General features: G+C 44.4%; 1 protein-coding gene across 6 annotated transcripts in view; it reads right to left on the bottom strand.

The window, feature by feature from the left end:
* The window catches only part of S100PBP (S100P binding protein), a 40,743-nt gene that overhangs the window by 7,406 nt on the left and 11,715 nt on the right, over window positions 1-21,622 (bottom strand). For all 6 annotated transcript variants that reach the window (XM_062190894.1, XM_062190897.1, XM_062190899.1 and 3 more), the window contains one exon: window positions 21,272-21,375. In XM_062190894.1, the coding sequence (XP_062046878.1) occupies window positions 21,272-21,375 (104 nt within the window). The remainder of the gene's footprint in view (window positions 1-21,271; window positions 21,376-21,622) is intronic.

The raw sequence follows: 21,622 nt of genomic DNA, 5'->3' as shown, positions 1-21,622 counted from the left end.
ATCATCTCCTAACATTTAGATCCTACCAAAATGCCTTATCAATGGAAAATAGACATACTATGGACCTACTAGAAGGAAATCCATTTACATTAAATAGAGAAAAGAAAGAACAGCCAGTTGGGCCCAAGGAGCCTAATATTCAAATACTAGGAATGAAAGTTCAGCAGCTATCATTTACATAGCACTTACCATGTATCTGGCATGTTCCTATGTGCTTTTACGTATATTAACTCACTTTTTTTTTTTTTTTTTTTTGACAGGCAGAGTGGACAGTGAGAGAGACAGACAGAGAGAAAGGTCTTCCTTTTTGCCATTGGTTCACCCTCCAATGGCCGCCGTGGCCGGCGCACCACACCTATCTGAAAGCAGGAGCCAGATGCTTATCCTGGTCTCCCATGCGGGTGCAGGGCCCAAGCACTTGGGCCATCCTCCACTGCACTCCCTGGCCACAGCAGAGAGCTGGCCTGGAAGAGGGGCAACCGGGACAGAATCCGGCGCCCCGACCGGGACTAGAACCCAGTGTGCCGGTGCCGCAAGGCGGAGGATTAGCCTATTGAGCCGCGGTGCCAGCACTCACTTATTCTTTTTAAAAATAAATATTTATTTATTTAAAAGGCAGAATGACAGAGGGGGAGAGAGAGAGAGAGAGATTATCTTGCATCCATCAGTTCACTCCCCAAATGCCTGCCAACAGCCACTGGTAGGCCAGGCCAAACCCAGGAGCCAGGAACTCCATTCAGGTTTCCTATGTGGGTGGCAGGAACCCAAGTACTTGGGCCATCATCTGCTGCCTTCTCAGGTACGCTAGCAAACTGGATGGGAGGCATGGAATAGCCATTACTAGAATTCATGTACTCTGCAATGGGATGCAAGCATTTCAAGAGGTGGCTTAACCCACTGGCACTACAATTGCCTGCCCTTCATTTATTTTTTTACAATAAAACTATAAGGTACTTCCCCCATTTTACAGACTAAGAAAACTATTAAAAAAATTTTTCAAGAAACTGAGACAAAGAAAGTTAAGTAATTTGCCCAGGTCATACCGCTAGTGACAGAGCCAAAACCCCCACAATACAATACCATCGTAGGCTTGAATTTCCTTTAAAAAATTTCTAGGACTAACATTTCATAGTTGAGATCAGAAAGCAAGAAAATACTGAAATGTGTCTCCTGTACACCCAGTTGGTACCTAGAACAGGACTGAGTAAACAGGGCTCAGTAACTGTCTCAGATCATGCGACAAGAAATGTTAAGTTTTCCTTATCATTAAGAACTTACTGTTCTAGTCCCAGGTGCTTAGGCAGCCGCAGGTTACAATACAGACACGGCTAAGTCCAAGAACCACACCACCAACAAACAACCAGTCCCGAAAATGGCACAGAAATGAGATAGAGAAACCCCAATCACAAAGATATGAATTTCTTAAAGGTGTGGACCCCAAGTTCCTGAGGAATATGTGTTTTGCCAAGCAGCAAAAGAAAGGCCTGAAGAAGATACAGGCCAACAATGCCACGGCTGTGAATGCGTGTGCTGAAGCTATCAAGGCCCTAGGATCCCAAAGGGTGTCAGCTGCAAGCTCGACCAACTTGCCTACACTGCCCACCCCAAGCTTGGGAAGCATGTGCATGCCCACGTTACCAAGGGTCTTAGGCTGTCCTGGATAAAGACCAAGACAAAGGCCAAGACCGAGCCTCAAATGAAGGCCAAGGCTCAAAAAGCCTCAGGCTGCATGCAGAGCCCCAATTCCAGCTCAGGCTCCTCCCAAAGGTGCCCAGCCCCCTAGGAAAGCTCTGTAGTAACAGCCTTTGTCTGCCAGAACTGCCTACAAGCACAGAGCTGCTGTGACCCTGGGCTGTTGTGTGCATGGGCTAATGTCCTCCTGTGCTGTTTGTATAAGGAAGGGAGGGAGGGAGGGAAGGAGGGAGGACTTACTGTCACAGTAGGGTTACCTTGTTACTAATAAAATTTTAAGATTTAGTCGTCTAAAGATTATGGGAGCTAATGTGCCAGGACTCAAACTCAGGTGGAGCTACTAACCCAAAAATCTTATTTTAGCTCATAACTTCAACCTCTTCCTCCAAATTTAGAGATCATAACAAGAATGGAAACATTTCAGTTTTTTCTTCTCTTCACAGTCTCTAACAGATGGGCTTTCTTGGACCCACAATCAGTATCATGGGTTTATTTTAAGTTGTGGCTAAAAGGTGGTGAAGACTGTCCTTTGTTTTTTATCTAAGAACAAAATCAGGAGAAAAAAAATTAACTTCAGGAATGGGATCTGTAATCCATCTAAATAATAATCTATAAATATGAGCTGGCTGGTTTTGGGGAACATCCAGGGGAACAACTATCCTTAATGAATCAGAAGTGAATCAATTGTTGTACCACAGTAGAGGAGAGAATGGAGAATCCCAAGTGCCTGCATGCCAATTCTGACAGGCTTTCTAGGTCATCATATTTTGTACCACAGAGAATCTCTTGGCTGGCTGAGGTCTACAAAGTGTTCTGTCACAAATGTGTCATTAAATTAATCAATCAGATACTCTCCTTTAAAATGTGAATATGAGCTGTAATAATGGGAATCAGAGAGACAGAACAGCACAGGCAAAGTTCTGAGAGATAACAGTCACCAGCAATAGGTAGAAGAAATACTGGTCGGAGAAAATCTGAATATGAACAAAGGCACCCTCTCCTGAGAAGTATGGCACTTGGCTCTATGGCTGATTCTTTTCACTATGAGGCCTTGTTATGTTGTTGAGGGTCTAATATTCAACTTCTTCTGTAAATCCTGAAACTGAGTTACTTAAAAGCAATCTTAGGGGAGCAGGTGCTCAGCACAGCACTTGAGTCCTCATTCGGGATGCCCACATCCCTTATCAGAGTGCCTAGTTTGAGGCCCAGCTCTTCTACTTCCAACCCAACTTCCTGCTAATGTGCATCCTGGGAAGGCAGATGATGGCTCAAATGCTTGGGTCCCTGCTACATACATGGGAGACCTGGAATGAATTTCTGGCTCCTGTCTTCAGTCTGGTCCAGCACTGGCTGTTGTGGGTATTTGGGGAGTGAATCAGAGGATGGAAGACCTCTGTCTCTCTGCCTTCCAAAGAAAATAAAAATAAATTAAAAAACAATTTTTTAAAGCAATCATACTTTCTGTTTCATTCAGTCTAGGAAGACTGAATACACGGAAAAGGAAAATGTGATGCAGGAGCCATGGGCTACTGCTTTTATTAAACAGATTACCAAAATAGGAACAAAAAAAGGTAAGAAACAGGAATGTATGTGTCACTTCTAAGTCAACAAAACTGCAATAATCTAGTACAAATCTTAACTGAATTTCCTCACAGACAAGGCAAAAAGCTTTTAAAAGAAGCAATTATTATATAACTCATCTTTGAAGTGATTTTACATGGGTTTCTGATTGACACAAATATCAACAGTCTTGGTAAATGCAGAATAAAAATTTGTAGAATTTATGGGCACCAGTTCTAGTCCCGGTTGCTCCTCTTCCAGTCCAGCTCTCTGCTGTGGCCCAGGAAGGCAGTGGAGGATGGCCCAAGTGCTTGGGTGCCTGCACCCGCATGGGAGACCAGGAAGAGGCTCCTGGCTTCGGATTGGCACAGCTCCAGCCGTTGTGGCCATTTGGGGAGAGAACCGACGGAAGCAAGACCTATCTCTTTCTGTCTGTAACTCTACTTGTCAAATAAATAAAATCTTCAAGATGGATGGAGGATTTTGCCTCCTACTGTGAGCAACTAGAAGCTGGGCAAAAATCTATGAAACTGCCTTGAGACTGATCAGAACTGCGGCTCCAGAAGGGATCAACTAAGCTGAGGCTTGAAACTTCTTATGAATCTAATTGTCCAAAAAAAGCTTTTAAAAATATTTTTTCTATTATTTTTTAAAGATTTATTTATTTGAAAGTCACAGTTAGAGAGAGATGGAGAAACAGAGAGAGTTCTTCCATCTGATAGTTTACTTCTTAGGTGGCCACAATGGCCAGGGCTGGGCTAGGCCAAAGCTAGGAGCCAGGAGCTTCTTCTGGGTCTCCCACATGGCCTGCAGGGGCCCACACACTTGGGCCATCTTCCGTTGCTTTTCCCAAGCCTTCAGCAGGGAGCTGGATCAAAAGTGGAGCAGCCAGGTTTCAACTGGTGCCCATATGGGATGCCAGCTTTGCAGGCAGAGGCTTAACCCACTACGCCACATCGGACTGCTTTTTAAAAAAGGCAGGGGCAGGAGTCTGGCCTAGAAGTTAGGACACCACCTGGGATATCCACATCCTATTTTGGAGTCCCTGGATTTGAGTCCTGGCTCTGCTCTGATTACAGCTTCCTGCTGGTATGGACCTTGGGAGGCAGCAGTGATGGCTCATGTAATTGGGCTCCTGCCACCCACACGGGAGACCTGGATTGAGTTCCTGGTTCCTCACGTTAGCCTAGCCCAGCCCTGGCAGTTGTGGGCTTTTGGGAAGTGAACTAGCAGTGTGAGATCTATCTGTTGGTCTCCATTTTTCAAACAGATAAAACTTTTTTTTTTTTTCTAAAATGAAGGCAAAATAAACACTTCCTAAATAACCAGAGGCTCCACCACCAGCAGATCTGTACTACAAGAAATATTAAAAGATGTTCATCAGGAAAAAGAAAAATAATACCAGATGGAAACCTTTATCTATAGAAAGGAAACAGCAGCACTAAGGTAGGCACTTGGTACAGCAGTTAAGACGCTGCTGGGCATGCCTGTGTCACGTATCACAGGCCCAAGTTCAGATCTTGGCTCTACTCTCGATTCCAGCTTCCTGCTAAGGCATACAATGGGAGGCAACAGCTGATGGCTCAAGCGAGTGGGTTCCTGTCAGCCATGTTGGAGACCCATATTGAGTTCTGGGCTCCTGGCATCAGCCTGGCTTGGCCTCAGGCTGTCTCTGGCATGTGGGAAGTAAATCAACATATGGTAGATCTCTGTATCTTCTTGTCTTTCAAAAAAATAAAGAGCACTAGAAATGTTAAATACGTGAGCAAATATAAAAGACTTATTATTCTCATTTTTAGAATCTCTAAGAGATAATTGACTAAGGCAAAAATAATAATGTATAATATGGTTTATATATAAAAGAACAAAAGCACACACAAAAAAGGAGGAGATTTGGAAGTGTCTTTTAAAATTTTTTAAATTTTTATTTATTTGAAAGGCAGAGTGACAAAGACGGAGAAACAAAGATCATCAACCCACTGTTTCACTCCTCGAATGGTTATAACGACCAGGTGTAGGCCAGGCCAAATCCAGGAGCCAGGAATCCCTTCCTTACCTCCCACGTGGGTGGCAGAGGCCCAAGTTCTTGGTCCACCTTCTGCTGCCTTGCTGCCTTCCCAGGTTTAGAAGCAGAGGAGTTGGGACCCAAACCTGCATTCCAATATGAGATGCTGGCATCCCAAGTGGCGACTTAACCCACCACACCACAACAAAGGCCCCTGGAAATGTGTGTTCACTGATATACATAAATTTTATATATATATATATATATATATATATTTTTTTTTTTTTTTTGACAGGCAGAGTGGATAGAGAGAGAGAGAGAGAAAGACAGAGAGAAAGGTCTTCCTTTTGCCGTGAGTTCACCCTCCAATGGCCGCCGCGGCTGGTGCGCTGCGGCTGGCGCACCACACTGATCTGAAGGCAGGAGCCAGGTGCTTCTCCTGGTCTCCCATGGGGTGCAGGGCCCAAGCACTTGGGCCATCCTCCACTGCACTCCCGGGCCACAGCAGAGAGCTGGCCTGGAAGAGGGGCAACCGGGACAGAATCCGGCGCCCCGACCGGGACTAGAACCTGGTGTGCCAGTGCCACAAGGTGGAGGATTAGCCTATTGAGCCGTGGTGCCAGCCTATAAATGATATATTACTTGTAAACTACAGAGCAATAGTTCTCAAAGTGTGTTCAAGGATCCCTGGGACTTTCAAGACCCTTTTGAGGCTTTACTAGGTCAAAATTATTTTCATAACACTAACATGTTATTTGGCTTTTTTTTTTTTTTTTAAAGATTTCTTTATTTGAAAATCAGAATTACAGAGAGAGAGCGGCAGAGAGAGAAAGTCTTCCATCCTCTGGTTCACTCTCTAATTGGCCACATCGGCTGGAGCTGCACCAATCTGAAGCCAGGAGCCAGGAGCTTATTGTGGGTCTCCCACGTGGAGGCAAGGGCCCAAGGACTTGGGCCATCTTCCACTGCTTTCACAGGCCACAGCATAGAGACCTGGATCAGAAGCGGAGCAGCCAAGACTCGAACCAGTGCCCATATGGGATGCCAGCACTGCAGGAGGCAGCTTTACCTGCTACGCCACTGCGCCGGCCCCGTTTTTTGGCTTTTTCATTTATATTCTCTCACAAGTGCATGGTAGAGCTTTCTAGAGGCTAGGTGACAGATTATTGAATTCACAATCACAAAAAGAGTATCCAGTAGTCTCCAATAAAGCCATATATTAAAGTGTGTCACCTAGGCCGGCGCCGTGGCTCAACAGGCTAATCCTCCACCTTGCGGCGCCGGCACACCGGGTTCTAGTCCCGGTCGGGGCACCGATCCTGTCCCGGTTGCCCCTCTTCCAGGCCAGCTCTCTGCTGTGGCCAGGGAAGGCAGTGGAGGATGGCCCCAGTGTTTGGGCCCTGCACCCCATGGGAGACCAGGAGAAGCACCTGGCTCCTGCCATCGGAACAGCGCAGTGCGCTGGCCGCAGCGCGCTACCGCGGCGGCCATTGGAGGGTGAACCAACGGCAAAAGGAAGACCTTTCTCTCTGTCTCTCTCTCACTGTCCACTCTGCCTGTCAAAAAAAAAAAAAAAAAAAAAAGTGTGTCACCTTTTCATAAATGTGCTTTGTTTAGTTAGCTATGTGTAATAAATACATTAATATAAAAGCAGTTACTTATGATAGATAATGTATTACTTATGTTAATAGGCAATGAGTTTGTTATACAAATTGAAATAAGTATCAAGATGGTAGATTTAATATGACCAAATGTGAAACTGATTGTGAGGCTGGGGGGACAAAAGCAAGATTCAACTATAAGCTGTCTACAAACATCGCTTCAAGCATATAGACAAAAGTAAGTCAAAAGTCAAAGGAAGGAGCCAGCGCTGTGGTGTAGTGAGTAAAGCCACCACCTGCAGTGCTGACATCCCACATGGGTGCCAGTTCGAATCTCGGCTGTTCCACTTCCAATCCAGCTCTCTGCTATGGCCTGGGTAAGCAGCAGAAGATGGCCCAAGTGCTTGGGTCCCTGCACCCATGTGGGAAACCCGGAGGAAGCTCTTTGCTCCTGGCTTCGGATCGGCGCAGCTCTGGCCATTGTGGCCAATTGGGGAGTGAAACAGCGGATGGAAGCCCTCTCTGCCTCCCCTTCTCTCTCTGTGTAATTCCGACTTTCAAATAAATAATTAAATCTTTTAAAAATAAAAGTCAAAAGAGACGCGGCACTGTGGCACAGTGGGCTAAGACTCCGCCTGCAGTGCTGGAATCCCATATGGGCTCAGGTTCAAGTCCCGGCTGCTCCATTTCCAATCCAGCTCTCTGCTATGGCCTGGGAAAGCAGAAGATGGTGCAAGTCCTTGGGCCCCTGCACCCATGTGGGAGACCCAAAAGAATCTCCTGGCTCCTGACTTCAGATTGGCTCAGCTACAGCCAGTGGCAGCCATTTGGGGAATGAACCAGTGGATGGAAGACCTCTCTGCCTCTCCCTCTCTCTGTTCTTCAAATAAATAAATAAAAATCTTTTAAAAAGTCAAAGGAAGAAAAAAATGCAAACATAAGTCAAAACAAAAGAAAGCTAGGGCCCAGCATTGTGGTACAGTGGATTAAGCCACAGCTTGCACCACCAGCATCACATATGGCCACCGGTTAGAGTCCCAGCTGCTCTGCTTCTAACCCAGTTAATGTGTCTGGGAATTCAATGGAAGATGGCCCACCACATATGGAGACCAGGAAGGGGTTCCTGGCTCATGGGTTTGGCCTGGCCCAGACCTAGCCATTGCAGGCATCTGGGAAGTGAAGCAGTAAATGAAGATCTCTGTTTTGCTCTGATTTTCAAATAAATAAATACATCTTTTTTTTAAAAAAATCTAGAACACAAAAGCAAATTAAACTCAAAACAAATGAAAGAAAAGAAAAAACAAAGTGAAAAATATCAGTGAAACAGAAAACATAATGGCCACAACCAATATAAAAATATGGACTAAAAACTTACTTGGGGGGAGGGTCACTAAAATTGATAAATCTTTAGATACAATGTTCAAGAAAACAAAGACACAATGACCAACATTAAAAATTAAAGAGTTGGCCAGTGCCGCGGCTCAACAGACTAATCCTCCGCCTTGCGGCGCTGGCACACCGGGTTCTAGTCCCGGTTGGGGCGCCGGATTCTGTCCCGGTTGCCCCTCTTCCAGGCCAGCTCTCTGCTATGGCCCGGGAATGCAGTGGAGGATGGCCCAAGTGCTTGGGCCCTGCACCCGCATGGGAGACCAGGAGAAGCACCTGGCTCCTGGCTTCGGATCAGCGCTGTGCGCCGGCCGCAGCAGCCATTGGAGGGTGAACCAACGGTAAAGGAAGACCTTTCTGTCTCTCTCTCTCTCACTGTCCACTCTGTCAAAAAAATTAATTAATTAATTAAAAAAAAAAAAACATTTAAAAATTAAAAAGTAAGGGCCAGCGCTGTGACACAGTGGGTTGCAGCGCTGGCATCCCATATGGGCATCAGTTCGAGTCCTGGCTATTCCACTTCCAATCCAGCTCCCTACTAATGTGCCTAGGAAAGCAGCAGAAGATGGACCAAGTCTTTGGGTCCCTCCACCCTCGTGTTAGACCTGGAAGAGGCTCCTGGCTTCTGGTTTTGGATGGGTTTAGTTCTGGCCATTGCAGCCATTTTGGGAGTGAACCAGCGGATGGAAGACCTCTCTCTCTCTCTCTGCCTCTCTGGAACTCTTTCAAATAAATAAATATCTTAAAAAAAAGTATTACATGGCCGGCGCCGTGGCTCAACAGGCTAATCCTCCGCCTTGCGGCGCCGGCACACCGGGTTCTAGTCCCGGTCGGGGCACCGATCCTGTCCCAGTTGCCCCTCTTCCAGGCCAGCTCTCTGCTGTGGCCAGGGAGTGCAGTGGAGGATGGCCCAAGTCCTTGGGCCCTGCACCCCATGGGAGACCAGGAGAAGCACCTGGCTCCTGCCATCGGAACAGCGCGGTGCGCCGGCCGCAGCGCGCTACCGCGGCGGCCATTAGAGGGTGAACCAACGGCAAAAGGAAGACCTTTCTCTCTGTCTCTCTCTCTCTCACTGTCCACTCTGCCTGTCAAAAAAAAAAAAAAAAGTATTACAAATTAGTAAGGAATAATTCACCAAGACCAAATGAATTTATCTTAGAAATAGAAGTTGGACTAACAAGTAAAAATTTAAAAATAGAATGCAACTAAGTACAAAGGAGCAACACTATATGATATTCTAAATAAATGCAGAAAAACCATTTGGTAAGATTCACCACTCACTCATGAGAAAAACTCTCAACAAAACTTTGAATATGAGAACTTTCTCAAACTGATAAAGGACATCTATGACAAATATACAGCTACTAACATACTAAAAGTTCCAGTCAATGCAATATGGGAAGAAAGGAAAAGCTCATAAGTTGGAAAGAAATGTTGTCTTTATTTGCAGATAATATTACCATGTAACACAACAAGTTCTAAGGAATCCATTAAAATGTTAGCAAAATTTAGCATGGTTTGTATGATACAATATTAAAATATAAAATCACTTATTTTCTATGTGCCAACTGGAAATTAAAACATAAAAGTCTACCATTTACAATAACATGAGGGTATTTCAAAATGTTTGTATAAAAATGGAATTCAGTTTATCTTAGCACAAAAAACTTTGAAATCCATACATATGAGGAGTATTTAAAAAGCTCATAATAAAATGTGTATTATGAAAAAATTATGCAGGGATTTCAAAATTTTTGACCCTAAACAAATTTATTATTTAAAAAAAGTTTGATGAAGTATTTAATTTAATTTTAAAATAAGACTTATTTATTTGAAAGTCAGAGCTACAGAGAGAGAGAGAAAGAGAGAAAAGGAGAGATGGAGAGAGGTATTCCATCCACTGGCTCACTCCCTAGCTGGCTGCAACTATCTGGGGCTGTGCTAGGCTGAGGCCAGGAGTTTCTTCAGTCTCTCACACGGGTGCAGGGGCCCAAGCACCCAGGCTGTCCTCCACTGCCCTCAGAGGTGCACCAGCAGGGAGCTGGATCAGAAGTGGAGCAGCTAGGACTTGAACCAGCACCCATATGTGATGCCGGCACTGCGGGCACAACACCAGACCTGACAATGTATTTATTTGAAAGGAAAAGCAACAGACAGATCTTTCATCCCCTAGCTCACTCTCCAAATGCCTGTAATAGCCAGGAGTGGGCCAGGACAAAGCCAGGAGCCAGGAACTCTATCCTGGTATCCCACAAGAATGACAGGGGCTCTAGTACTTGGGCCATCATCTGCTACCTTCCCAGGGACATCAGCAAGGAGTTGGATTAGACAGAGTAGCTGGGACTCCAACATGCGATGCTGGTATCGCAAGCAGCAGCTTAAACGCATTTTACCACAACACCAGCACCCAAATGCATCTTTAAATTCCATTTTCCATGAACTTTATGTTAAGGTACCCTTGTACTTAATTAATGAATTTAAGAGAACATGTATAAGATCTTTAAAATAAAAGCTGTAACAATTCCAATTAAATACCCAGCAGGTATACTTGAATTGACAAGCTAAAGCTGATGCTAACAACAACAAAAAAAGCTCAGGTGTTGTGGCACAGTGGGTTAAATCACCACTTGGTATGCCTTCATCCCGTATCAGATCAAGTCTCATCTCCACTTTCAATCCAGCTTCCTATGAATGCTCCTGGGAGACAGCAAATTATGGCCCAAATACTTGGGTTCCTGCCACCCACATGGGAGAGCTAGATAGAGTTCCAGGCTCTTGGCTTTGGCCTGGACCAGTTGTGGTTGTTGTAGGCATTTGAGGAGTCAACCAATGAATGCAAAACCTCTCCCTCTGTTATTCTTTCAGATAACTAAAACTTTAAAAACATATATAGAGATGACAAATAAGCACATGAAAATGTACGTTGTATTTCAATTATAATTCAAAAAGAAATCTTCAGAGAAGATAAATTCATCCATAAAATGCTATGAAAATGGAAAAAAACAACAAAGAACTTTTGGAAAGTGTAAACATAAATAGGGAAATAAAGAAGTCAATAAAAGAATAAAAAGATATAGTTGAGAAAAGATCCCAGAGTGAATAGGCAGAACAAAGATGGAAAGAGACTCAGAACATCAATCCTTGAAGGTTCAGTATCTATTAGGAGTTCCTGAAAGAGAATAGATAATGCAAAGAGGAAGAAAAACTGTATAAAAAAAAAACAAAAAAAAAACAACTTCCCAACTAAAGACTATGTTTTGCAGATTAAAAGGCCCACTGAGTTTCTAAAACAAGGAATGCAAAAGGGGGAAAAAAAGACCATGTCAACACATCTCAATAATCACTACAAAATTTTAGAATACAGTAGATACAAAGAACACAGGTATTTTCAGAGAGGAAATGGTTAAGTCACACACAAAGGAATTAAACTGATTAGCTTTTTAAAAATGTTTGTTATTTTCTCTCTCTCTCTCTCTAAAATAACTACATAAATCCAAAAAGGGAAATGTTTAAAGATTTATTTGAAAGTCAGAATTACACAGAGAGAGGAGAGGCAGAGAGAAACAGAGGTCTTCCATCCGCTGGTTCACTCCCCAGATGGCTGCAACGGAGCTGTGCGATCCAAAGCTAGGAACCAGGAGCCAGGAGTTTCCTCCGGGTCTCCCACAAGGGTACAGAGGCCCAAGGTCTTGGGTAATCTTCTACTGCTTTCCCAGGCCACAGCAGAGAGCTGGATTGGTAGTGGAGCGTCCAGGTCTCGAACCGGCACCCATATGGGATGCCGGCACTTCAGGTCAGGGCATTAACCTGCTGCGCCACAGCACCGGCTCCAATGCATATAGTTTCAGAACTATATGATGCGAAATTTCTGCAGAGGGGCCAGTGTTGTGGCTTCACAGGTTAAGCAGGCTGCCTGCAATGCCAGCATCCCACACGGGATACAGTTCATGACCCAGCTGTTTTGCTTTCCATCCAGCTCCCTGCTGATGCACCTGGAAAGGCGGAAGATGGCCCAAGTATTTGGGCCCCCACCACCCATGTGGAAGACCTGAATGAAGCTCCTGGTTCCTTGTTTTGGACCCAGAAAAACGGTTTCACCCGCTACATCTCAGCACTGGCCCCTTGAACTATATAAGATTTACTTATTTGACTAGCAGACTGATACAGAAAGAGGTAGAGACAAAGAGAGAGATCTTCCACTTGTTAGTTCACTTATTTTTTTAAATGATGTTTTCTATTTTTTAAAAAGATTTATTGGGGCTGGTGCTGTGATATGCCAGGTAAAGCCACCACCTGCAGTGCTGACATCCCATGTGGGCGCCCAGCCAGTTCAAGTCCTGGCTGCTCCACTTCTGATCCAGCTCTCTGCTATGGCCTGGGAAAGCAGTGGAAGATGGCTCAAGTTCTTGGGCCCCTGTACCTGCGTGGGAGACCTGGAAGAAGCTCCTAGCTCCTGGCTTCGGATCAGCGCAGCTCCAGCCATTGCGGCCATCTGGGAAGTGAGCTAGCAGATGGAAGACCTCTCTCTCTCTCTGCCTCTCTGTAACACTGCCTTCAAATAAATGAATCTTTAAAAAAAAATATGAGCCTTTTCTGGGTGTAGGGAGCCATCTTCTGATGCTTTCCCAGAGCACAGGAGAGAGCTGCATCAGAAGAGCAGCAGCGGGGACTTAAACCAGCACCCACATGGGATGCCAGTGCTGCAGGCCAGGGGTTTTTACCCACTGTGCCATATTGCTGGCCCCCAGTTCACTCTCTTTCAATAGCTAGGATGGTCCAGACTAAAGCTGAGCCCAGAACTCCATTTGGGTTTCCCTCAGGGGTTGCACTAGCCCAAGTACTTAGGCCAACCTCTGCTGCCTTCCCAGGTGTATTGAAAGCAGAATAGGTGTGCTAGCCTTACAGCACAGAGGATTAAGCTGCTGCCCGTGACTCCAGCATCCCATATGGACACCAGTTGAGTCATGGCTGCTCCACTTCCTTTAAGATTTATTTATTTTACTTGAGAGTCAGAGTTACACAGAGAGAGGAAAGGCAGAGAGAGAGGTCTTCCATCCACTGGTTTACTCCCCAACTGGCTGCAACGGCTGGAACTGTGCCAATCCGAAGCCAGGAGCCAGGAGCTTCCTCCGGGTCTCCCACGCAGGTCCAGGGGCCCAAAGACTTGAGCCATCTTCTACTGCTATCCCAGGCCACAGCAGAGAGCTGGATGGAAGTAGAGCAGCCAGGACTGGAACCGACGCCCATATGGAATGCCAGCGCTTCAGGCCAGGGTGTTAACGTGCTGCGCCATGGCGTCAGCCCCTGTTCCACTTCTGACACAGCTCCCTGCTAATGCACCTGGGGAAGCTCCACTTCCAATCCAGCTCTCTAATGCACCTGGGGAAGCAGCACAGGATGTCCCAAGTGCTTGGACCCCTGCATTCATATGGGAGACCTGGATGAAGTTCCTGGTTCTGGTCTGGTCCAGCCCTAGCCACTGAAGCCACTTAGGGAATGAGCCAGTGGATGGAAGATCTCTGTCTCTCCATAACTCTTTTAAATAAATAAATTCTTTAAAAAAAAAAAAAAAAAGCAAGCAAGCTGAAGAGCCAGGGCTCAAACCAGCACTCTGATGTGGGATGCCAGCATTGCAAGCAATGGTTTAACTATCTGTGCCACAATGCTAGCCTTCTAAACTATACATTTAAAAATGGTAAATTTATTTATTTATTTATTTATTTTTTGACAGGCAGAGTGGATAGTGAGAGAGAGAGACAGAGAGAAAGGTCTTCCTTTTTGCCATTGGTTCACCCTCCAATGGATCCAAAGCCAGGAGCCAGGTGCTTCTCCTGGTCTCCCATGCGGGTGCAGGGCCCAAGGACTTGGGCCATCCTCCACTGCACTCCCGGGCCATAGCAGAGAGCTGGCCTGGAAGAGGGGCAACCGGGACAGAATCCGGCGCCCCAACCGGAACTAGAACCCGGTGTGCCGGCGCCGCAAGGCGGAGGATTAGCCTGTTAAGCCATGGCGCCGGCCCAAAAATGGTAAATTTTATAGTTTTACTATAATTAAGATTAATGAAGTATTTCAAAAGGAATGAGAACCAGCTTGAAGAAACTAATAACTACTCAAATCTGAGATAAACCGAGCACCCCAAATAACAGCAACTACAGTTGACTACAATACACTTTTTATATTTTGAGAGAGTTACAGAGAGAAAAGTCTTCCATCTGCTAGTTCATTCCCCAAATGGCCACAACAGCCAGAGCTGAGCCAATCCAAAACCAAGAGCTTCTTCCAGTCTTCCACTAGGGTACAGGGATCCAAGCACTTGGGCCATTTTCTACTGTTTTCCCAGGCCATAGCAGAAAGTGGGATCAAAAGAGGAGCAGCCAGGACAAGAACTGGTTGGTACCCATATGGGATACTGGCATTGCAGGTGGAGGCTTAGCCCACTATGCCATAATGCTGGCCCCAACTATATTATAAATTTTTAAAAGATTTATTTATTTAAAAGGCAAAGTTACAGAGAGGCAGAAAGAGAGTCTTCCATCCCCTAGCTCACTCCCTAGTTGGCCGTCAGTGACTGGAGCTGTGCTGATCTTCTTCTGGATGTGCCAATCCAAAGCCAGGAGCTTCTTCCGGATGTCCCACCAGGTGCAGGGGCCCAAGGACTTGGGCCATCTTCTGCTTTCCCAGGCCATAGCAGAGAGCCAGATCGGAAGTAAAGCAGCTGGGACTCGAACCGGCGCCCATATGGATGCTGGAACTGCAGATGGCAGCTTTACCCATTTCGCCACAAAGCCGGCCCCAATATAATATACTTTCAAAAACTTTAGGAAGTCATAATGAAACTAAAAAAATAGAAAGACCTGGAGCAGGTGTTTGGGCACAGCAGTGAAGATCATCCTTTTTCAGAGTATCTGGTTCGAGTCCCAGCTCACCTTCTTTTAATCCAGATTCCTGCCAACGCATACCTGGGATGCTGCTAGTGACAGCTCAAGGACTCTGTCCCTGCCACTCATATGGGAGACCCAGATAGCTTTCTAGGCTCCTGATTTCAGCCTGGCCCAGCCCTGTCTGTGGCAGATATTTGGGGAGATAATCCCTGGACGATGTTTCTCTCTTTCACATAAAATGAAAATAAGTGAAGATTAAACAAAAATAGAAATTTATAAAAGAATGCTAGTTAATAAGTACAGAAAAACGGTATGTTTTAAAAATGAACATTTTCTATGCAAATCCCAGTAGAGGAACTCATGTAGGCAAAGATCATGAATGCACGTCAAACCATTAGATAAATGATCAGTTGTTGGGGGACAAGATATTTACATGGTCCCAAAGTATCACTCCACACGATTTACTGATTAAAAAAGAGAAAAAAAATGTGCCTCACAATGGAGAGATATGGCAATTCATACCTTAACTCAATATCCTCATTTGTGGAACAACTTGTTATTAGAGATATCATACATATTTCCTAATTTGATATCTAAAGAATAAATAATAGCATCTATGAACCAAAAATGCTTAGTTGGAATCTAATTCTGCCTTTAGACCCAAGTTCTAGTTTACAAGAAGTTCAGGGAACACAGTAATAAATTAAACATCAGGGGCTAGCATTGTGGTGTTAGCAGCTTAAGCCTCCACCTGTATTGCCAGCATCACATATGGGCACCAGTTTGTGTCTCAGTTGTTCCACTTCTGATCCAGCCCCCTGTTAATGCACCTCGGAAAGCAGCAGAGGATGGCCCAAGCGCTTGGGCCCCTACACTGACAATGGGAGACCTGGATAAAGCTCCTGGCTCCTGACTTCAGCTAGACGCAGCAGCAGCTGTTGCAGCCATTTGTGGAGTTAACCAGCAGATGAAAAGATCTCTGTCTCTCCCCCAACCCACTCTGTGTAACTGTTAAAAAAAAAAAAAAAAAAAATCAAGGAAATATGTAAAATTCAGAAAGTGAGAAAACCTACAATTGACCTAGATCAAAAGAGATCAAGGGACAAGACCTAAACATGGGAACCTTAATTAGGTATTATTTGAACAAAGTTATAAAAAAGCATCTTTTGGTGATAGCTATAAAAACTGGAAGATGGACTAGATGACTTTAAGGAATTATATATAAATATGAATAATACAAAGTTTTTAACCTCACTAGTTTTTAAAATATTAAAATGTGCCTATCAATTTAATGTCAATAAAATAGAATTTTGGGGGGCTGGCACTGTGGTGTAGCAGGTTAAGCAACTGCCTACAATGCCAGTATCCTGGCTCCTGGCTTCAGCCTGGCCCAGCCCTGGCTACTGCGGCCATCTGGGGACTAAATCAGCAGATGTTAGATTTCTCTGTCGCCCCTTTTCTCTCTGTAACTCTGCCTTTTGAGTAAAAAAATTAATCTAAAATAACAGTATTTTTTTTCTGGACAGAACAATCTGGTAATACATTAACAAAAGTTTTTAAAATATTTACATACTTTACCCAGCAATTCTACTTCTAGGCAATCATCCTATAGAAATAAGAGTTGTACATAAACATTTATTAACCAGAATGTTCACTGCAGCATTAGTAATGAAAATGGACACAACCTAATTATCCAGATGGAATAAATTATTTAAGAGTACTTTGCAATCACTGAAATCATAAGTGAAATAGTTAACATGGAAATGTTCTTAAAATACATTAAGTACAAAGAAAACAGATTATAAACATGTGATTTCCCTGTGTATATTCTACTGTATAAAAAAGATAATAAAAATGTTAATTTTATTATTTCAAAGTAGCTGGATCATAGGTGATTTTAATTTATTTTCTTTTTATAAAAGAAAAGATCATTATTTCTAATATCTGAAAGAACAAAGTTATTTTGTTGTGATCCTAGAGGGCAGGACTAAACTGCCTCCAGAAATTACAGGGAAGCCAAAACTGGATCAATGTAAGGAATAATTTTCCAACAATTAGTTTTCTAAGCAATGAATCGCCTGCCTCATGGTAATTAATATTCCATTAACAGAACTCTAAGCAAAGCCCAAATGGCCATTTGGCAAAAATATATAAAACAAATTCATGTGTTAGGAGATTAAAGAGAAGATAGTAATGGTCCTTTTCTGCTCTAAGAATTTATAATTCCAGGGGCCAGTGCTGTGGCACAGCAGGTAAAGCTGCTGCCTGCAGTGCCAGCATCCCATATGGGCACCAGTTTGAATCCTGGCTGCTCCACTTCCAACCCAGCTCCTTGCTATTGTGCCAGGGAAAGCAGCGGAAGATGGTCCAAGTCCTTGAGCCCCTAGCACCCATATGGCGGACCAGGAGGAAGCTCTTGGTTCCTGATCAGCCTAGTTCTAGCCATTGCAGCCATTTGGGGAGTGAACCAGAAGATGGAAGAGCTCTCTGCCTCTGACTCTACCTTTCAAATAAACAAATCTCTAAAAAAATTTAATTCCATATAATATTTTCTATCAGTGGGGACTGCCCGGAAAGAAATGATTGGTATTTCTTTGTAAATGTTATTAAAAACCCTTTTGGCTGGGGTGGGCATTTGGACAGTGACTGAGATGCCTCCATCCAGTACTGGAGTGCCCAGGTTTCATTCCTAACTCTGCTTCCTGCTAATGCTTACCCAGGGAGGCAGCAGATGACGGCTCATGTACTTGAGTTCCTGCCACCCACAGAGGAGACCTGAATTAAATTCCAGGCTCCTGGCTTTGCCTGCCCCAGCCCTAGCCATTGTGGGCATTTGGGGAGTGAACCAGCAGTATGAAGATTTCTGTTTTCCACCTTTCAAATAAATTTTATTTTTTATTTTTTTAATTTTATTTATTTGAAAGAGTTACAGAGAGAGGTAGAGCAAGAGAGGCCTTCTATCCGCTGGTTCACTCCCCAAATGATCACAATGGCCAGACCTGAGCCAATCTGAAGCCAGGAGCCAGAAGCTTCTTCCAGGTCTCCCATGCAGGTGCAGGGGCCCAAGCACTAGGGCCATCTTCTGCTGCTTACCCAGGCCATAGCAGAAAGCTGGATTGGAAATAGAGCAGCTGGGACGCCAACCAGCACCCATATGGGATGCCGGCACTGCAAGCCAGGGCGTTAACCTGCTGTGCTACAGCGCCAGCCCCTCAAATAAATTTTAAAAATTAAAAATAGGAGCCAGCGCTGTGACAAAGTGGGTAAATGCCGCCGCCCTGCAGTGCTGGCATCCCATATGGGCACTGGTTCAAGTCCCACCTGCTCCACTTCTGATCCCACTTCTCTGCTATGGCCTGGGAAAGCAGCAGAAGATGGCCCAAGTCCTTGGGCCCCTGCATCCATGTAGGAAGACATGGCAGAAGCTCCTGGCTTCAGTTCGGCTCAGCTCCAGGCATCTTGGCCATTTGGGGAAGTGAACCAGATAAGAATCTCTCTCTCTCTCTCTACCTCTCTCTGCCTTTCAAGTAAATAAATAAATCTTAAATAAAATTTCAGTGTGAAAAGTTAATATTTCCTTGCTAATAATGGTAAGTACTTAATAAATGTTAGTTTCTAGAGTGACACATGGTTCCATGCATGGTACTTAAATTTGTACTTATTATCCTCACCACTGCTTATTATCCTCACCACTGAAGTATGCTATCTTTCTACTATATTAAGCTATTCCAGCTGTTCCTTGAATATTGGGACAGAGATTTTTATAACATTGGGTACAGATTGCTGAATAAGGAAGAACATGGAAAATGTTATAAAATGAGCGGCTAATCATTGCTTTTCTTGTGAAACTTGCTTTAAATGCCCCGAATGAAAAAAGAAAACATAACTGGAAATCATCAATGTCAAGTGCCTAGGATATAAGGCAGTCAGTTACCTCACAGAGGGAAAAAGCAATGAGCAGGCCTCTTGCACAGACTCTGAATACAGACAAACTGCTTTTAAATCCACCCTCTGTCCCCAGCCCCATGACATGCTACAGGGCAGCATCTCTACTTCCACTCGACCTAAAATAATTCAAGAAAAACATTGCACAAGCAGAGAGATGAGAAGTCAGTATGAGTAACATTTGATTGCTTAAGGAAATTGGGGCCAGCGCCGTGGCTCATTTGGCTATCCTCCACCTGGGCGCCAGCATCCCATATGGGCGTCGTGTTTAGTCCCGGTTGCTCCTCTTCCAGTCCAGCTCTCTGCTGTGGCCCGGGAAGGCAGTGGAGGATGGCCCAAGTGCTTGGGTGCCTGCACCCGCCTGGGAGACCAGGAGGAAGCACCTGGCTCCTGGCTTCGGATCAGCCCAGCGCACCGGCCATAGCGGCCATTTCGGGGGTGAACCAACAGAAGGAAGACCTTTCTCTCTCTCCTCTAACTCTAACTCTGCCTGTCCAAAAAAAAAAAAAAAAAAAAAAAAGTAAATCTTAAGTAAAAATTAACAGAACCCAGAACAAAAATTCTTCTGACTGATGTCTCAGAGTTTTTAACCTTTCACTCACAGCTTCATAAAACAAATAAAAAAAAAAAATCCTACTAAATAATTCAAGACTTGTGAAGAGGGCAATCTTTTCTGCAGGATGGAAAATTTCCCTAAAATCCTTTCTAGTGATTTTCAGAATATTTTAGAGTAACTATCTTCCCCTAAGCATCAACAGAAGAGTTCTTTCCTTGTTCCTACTGCACTTTTTTTTTTTTTGACAGGCAGAGTTAGACAGTGAGAGAGAGAGACAGAGAGAAAGGTCTTCCTTTTGCCGTTGGTTCACCCTCCAATGGCCGCCGCGGCTGGCGCGCTGCAGCCGGCGTACCACGCTGATCCGATGGCAGGAGCCAGGTGCTTCTCCTGGTCTCCCATGGGGTGCAGGGCCCAAGTACTTGGGCCATCCTCCACTGCACTCCCTGGCCACAGCAGAGAGCTGGCCTGGAAGAGGGGCAACCGGGACAGGATCGGTGCCCCGACCGGGACTAGAACCTGGTGTGCCGGCGCCGCAAGGCGGAGGATTAGCCTGTTGAGCCACGGCGCCGGCCTATCCTCTGCACTTTTAATTCTGCTCACAAATGTCCCTTTAGGAATTTTCCTATTAGCCACCAACAGTTCAAACTGAATGATAATATGGACTGTAGTGTCTTGAGCGCTGGAAAAAGAAGTCTATCTACTTTGGTTTGCAATAGCTTCCAATGAAGTAGAGAGAACTCGGCTTAAAGGATCTAGAAGTTAGCCTAATCTTCCAAGAGTTTTTATCCAGAGGACAAAATACAGGATGGTATTTGAAATGCAATTTTTTATATTTTATGCTGAAGAAAGGATGCGTATCACAGGGCAGCAGATGAAGCCACAGCCTACAAAGCCAGCATCCCATATGTGCACTAGATTTAGCTCCCTGCTAATGCACCTGGGAAAGCACTGGAAGATGGCCCAGATATTTGGGCCCCTGCCACCCACGTAGGAGACCCAGATGAAGCTCCCACCTCCTGGCTTCTGTTAGCTGTTGTGGCCATTTTGGGAGTGAAGCAAAGGATGGAAGATCTCTCTCTCTCTCTCTCCTCTCTAAATCTGCCTTTCAAATAAGCAAATAATAAATCTTAAAAAAATGTTGAAGGCAATACGGAAAATAATTTCTAGGAAAGACTCAATAATTAGTAAGCAGTACTTGGGCAGCCACTTGCATTTTTCAAAAGAAGAAAATCCCTAACAAAAAAATATGAGGGTACCTTAAAAAAAAAAAAGTCCACGGAAAAAGGGATTAAAAAATAAGTTTATTTTGATATAAAATTTTTTGAACTCCATGACTATTTTTTCCATACTATGCATTTTCCATGAACCTTCGCGAGGTTCCTCACAAAAATCCCTGCTTTCTTCCCATGAAGAAACATTTTTCATGTACAGTACGGAGTTTGCTTAGATCCTTCTCTAATACTGGTTAACCAAACCTCTTTGGGGATTATCTGGTTAGGCAATCCTTTGAGTCTTTGGGTAAGAAAATTTTCTTTCTCATCAATTTAAGAAAATTCAAAACAATGTCCCAGTTTAAGCCGCATTCTGTCGGAAAGAAAAAGCCCCACCACATGTTTTATTTGTGGGTGTTTGGTTACCACGTTACCTTGGTTAGAGTCCACTGGATCTTGTATATGAGCAATGACCCTCCTGAGATAAATTTGCTTCTGCTGTTCTAGATCTGATTGTGAAAACGTCGAAACATTAGTCCTTGAACAAAGCAAACCAGGAGGAGGAAAACAGTCCGTTAGAACCATGAGATTAGTGCTTTTTAGAAAAGAGACATATATTGTTGATTGGTTAGAACAACTAACTTTCAGAGGCAAAATTCTCTTTAAGTCCCAGTGACTGGAAGGAACAATTTGGTGAAGCGGTTAAGACCCTGCTTGGGATGCTTATCACACACTGGAGTGCCTGGGTTGGAGTCCCAGCCCCACTTCTGATTCTAGTTTATTAC

Source organism: Lepus europaeus, chromosome 5 (assembly GCF_033115175.1).
Source record: "Lepus europaeus isolate LE1 chromosome 5, mLepTim1.pri, whole genome shotgun sequence".
NCBI lineage: Eukaryota > Metazoa > Chordata > Mammalia > Lagomorpha > Leporidae > Lepus > Lepus europaeus.
The sequence above is the reverse complement of the archived record's forward strand: the minus strand, read 5'-3'. Positions and strand labels throughout refer to the sequence as shown.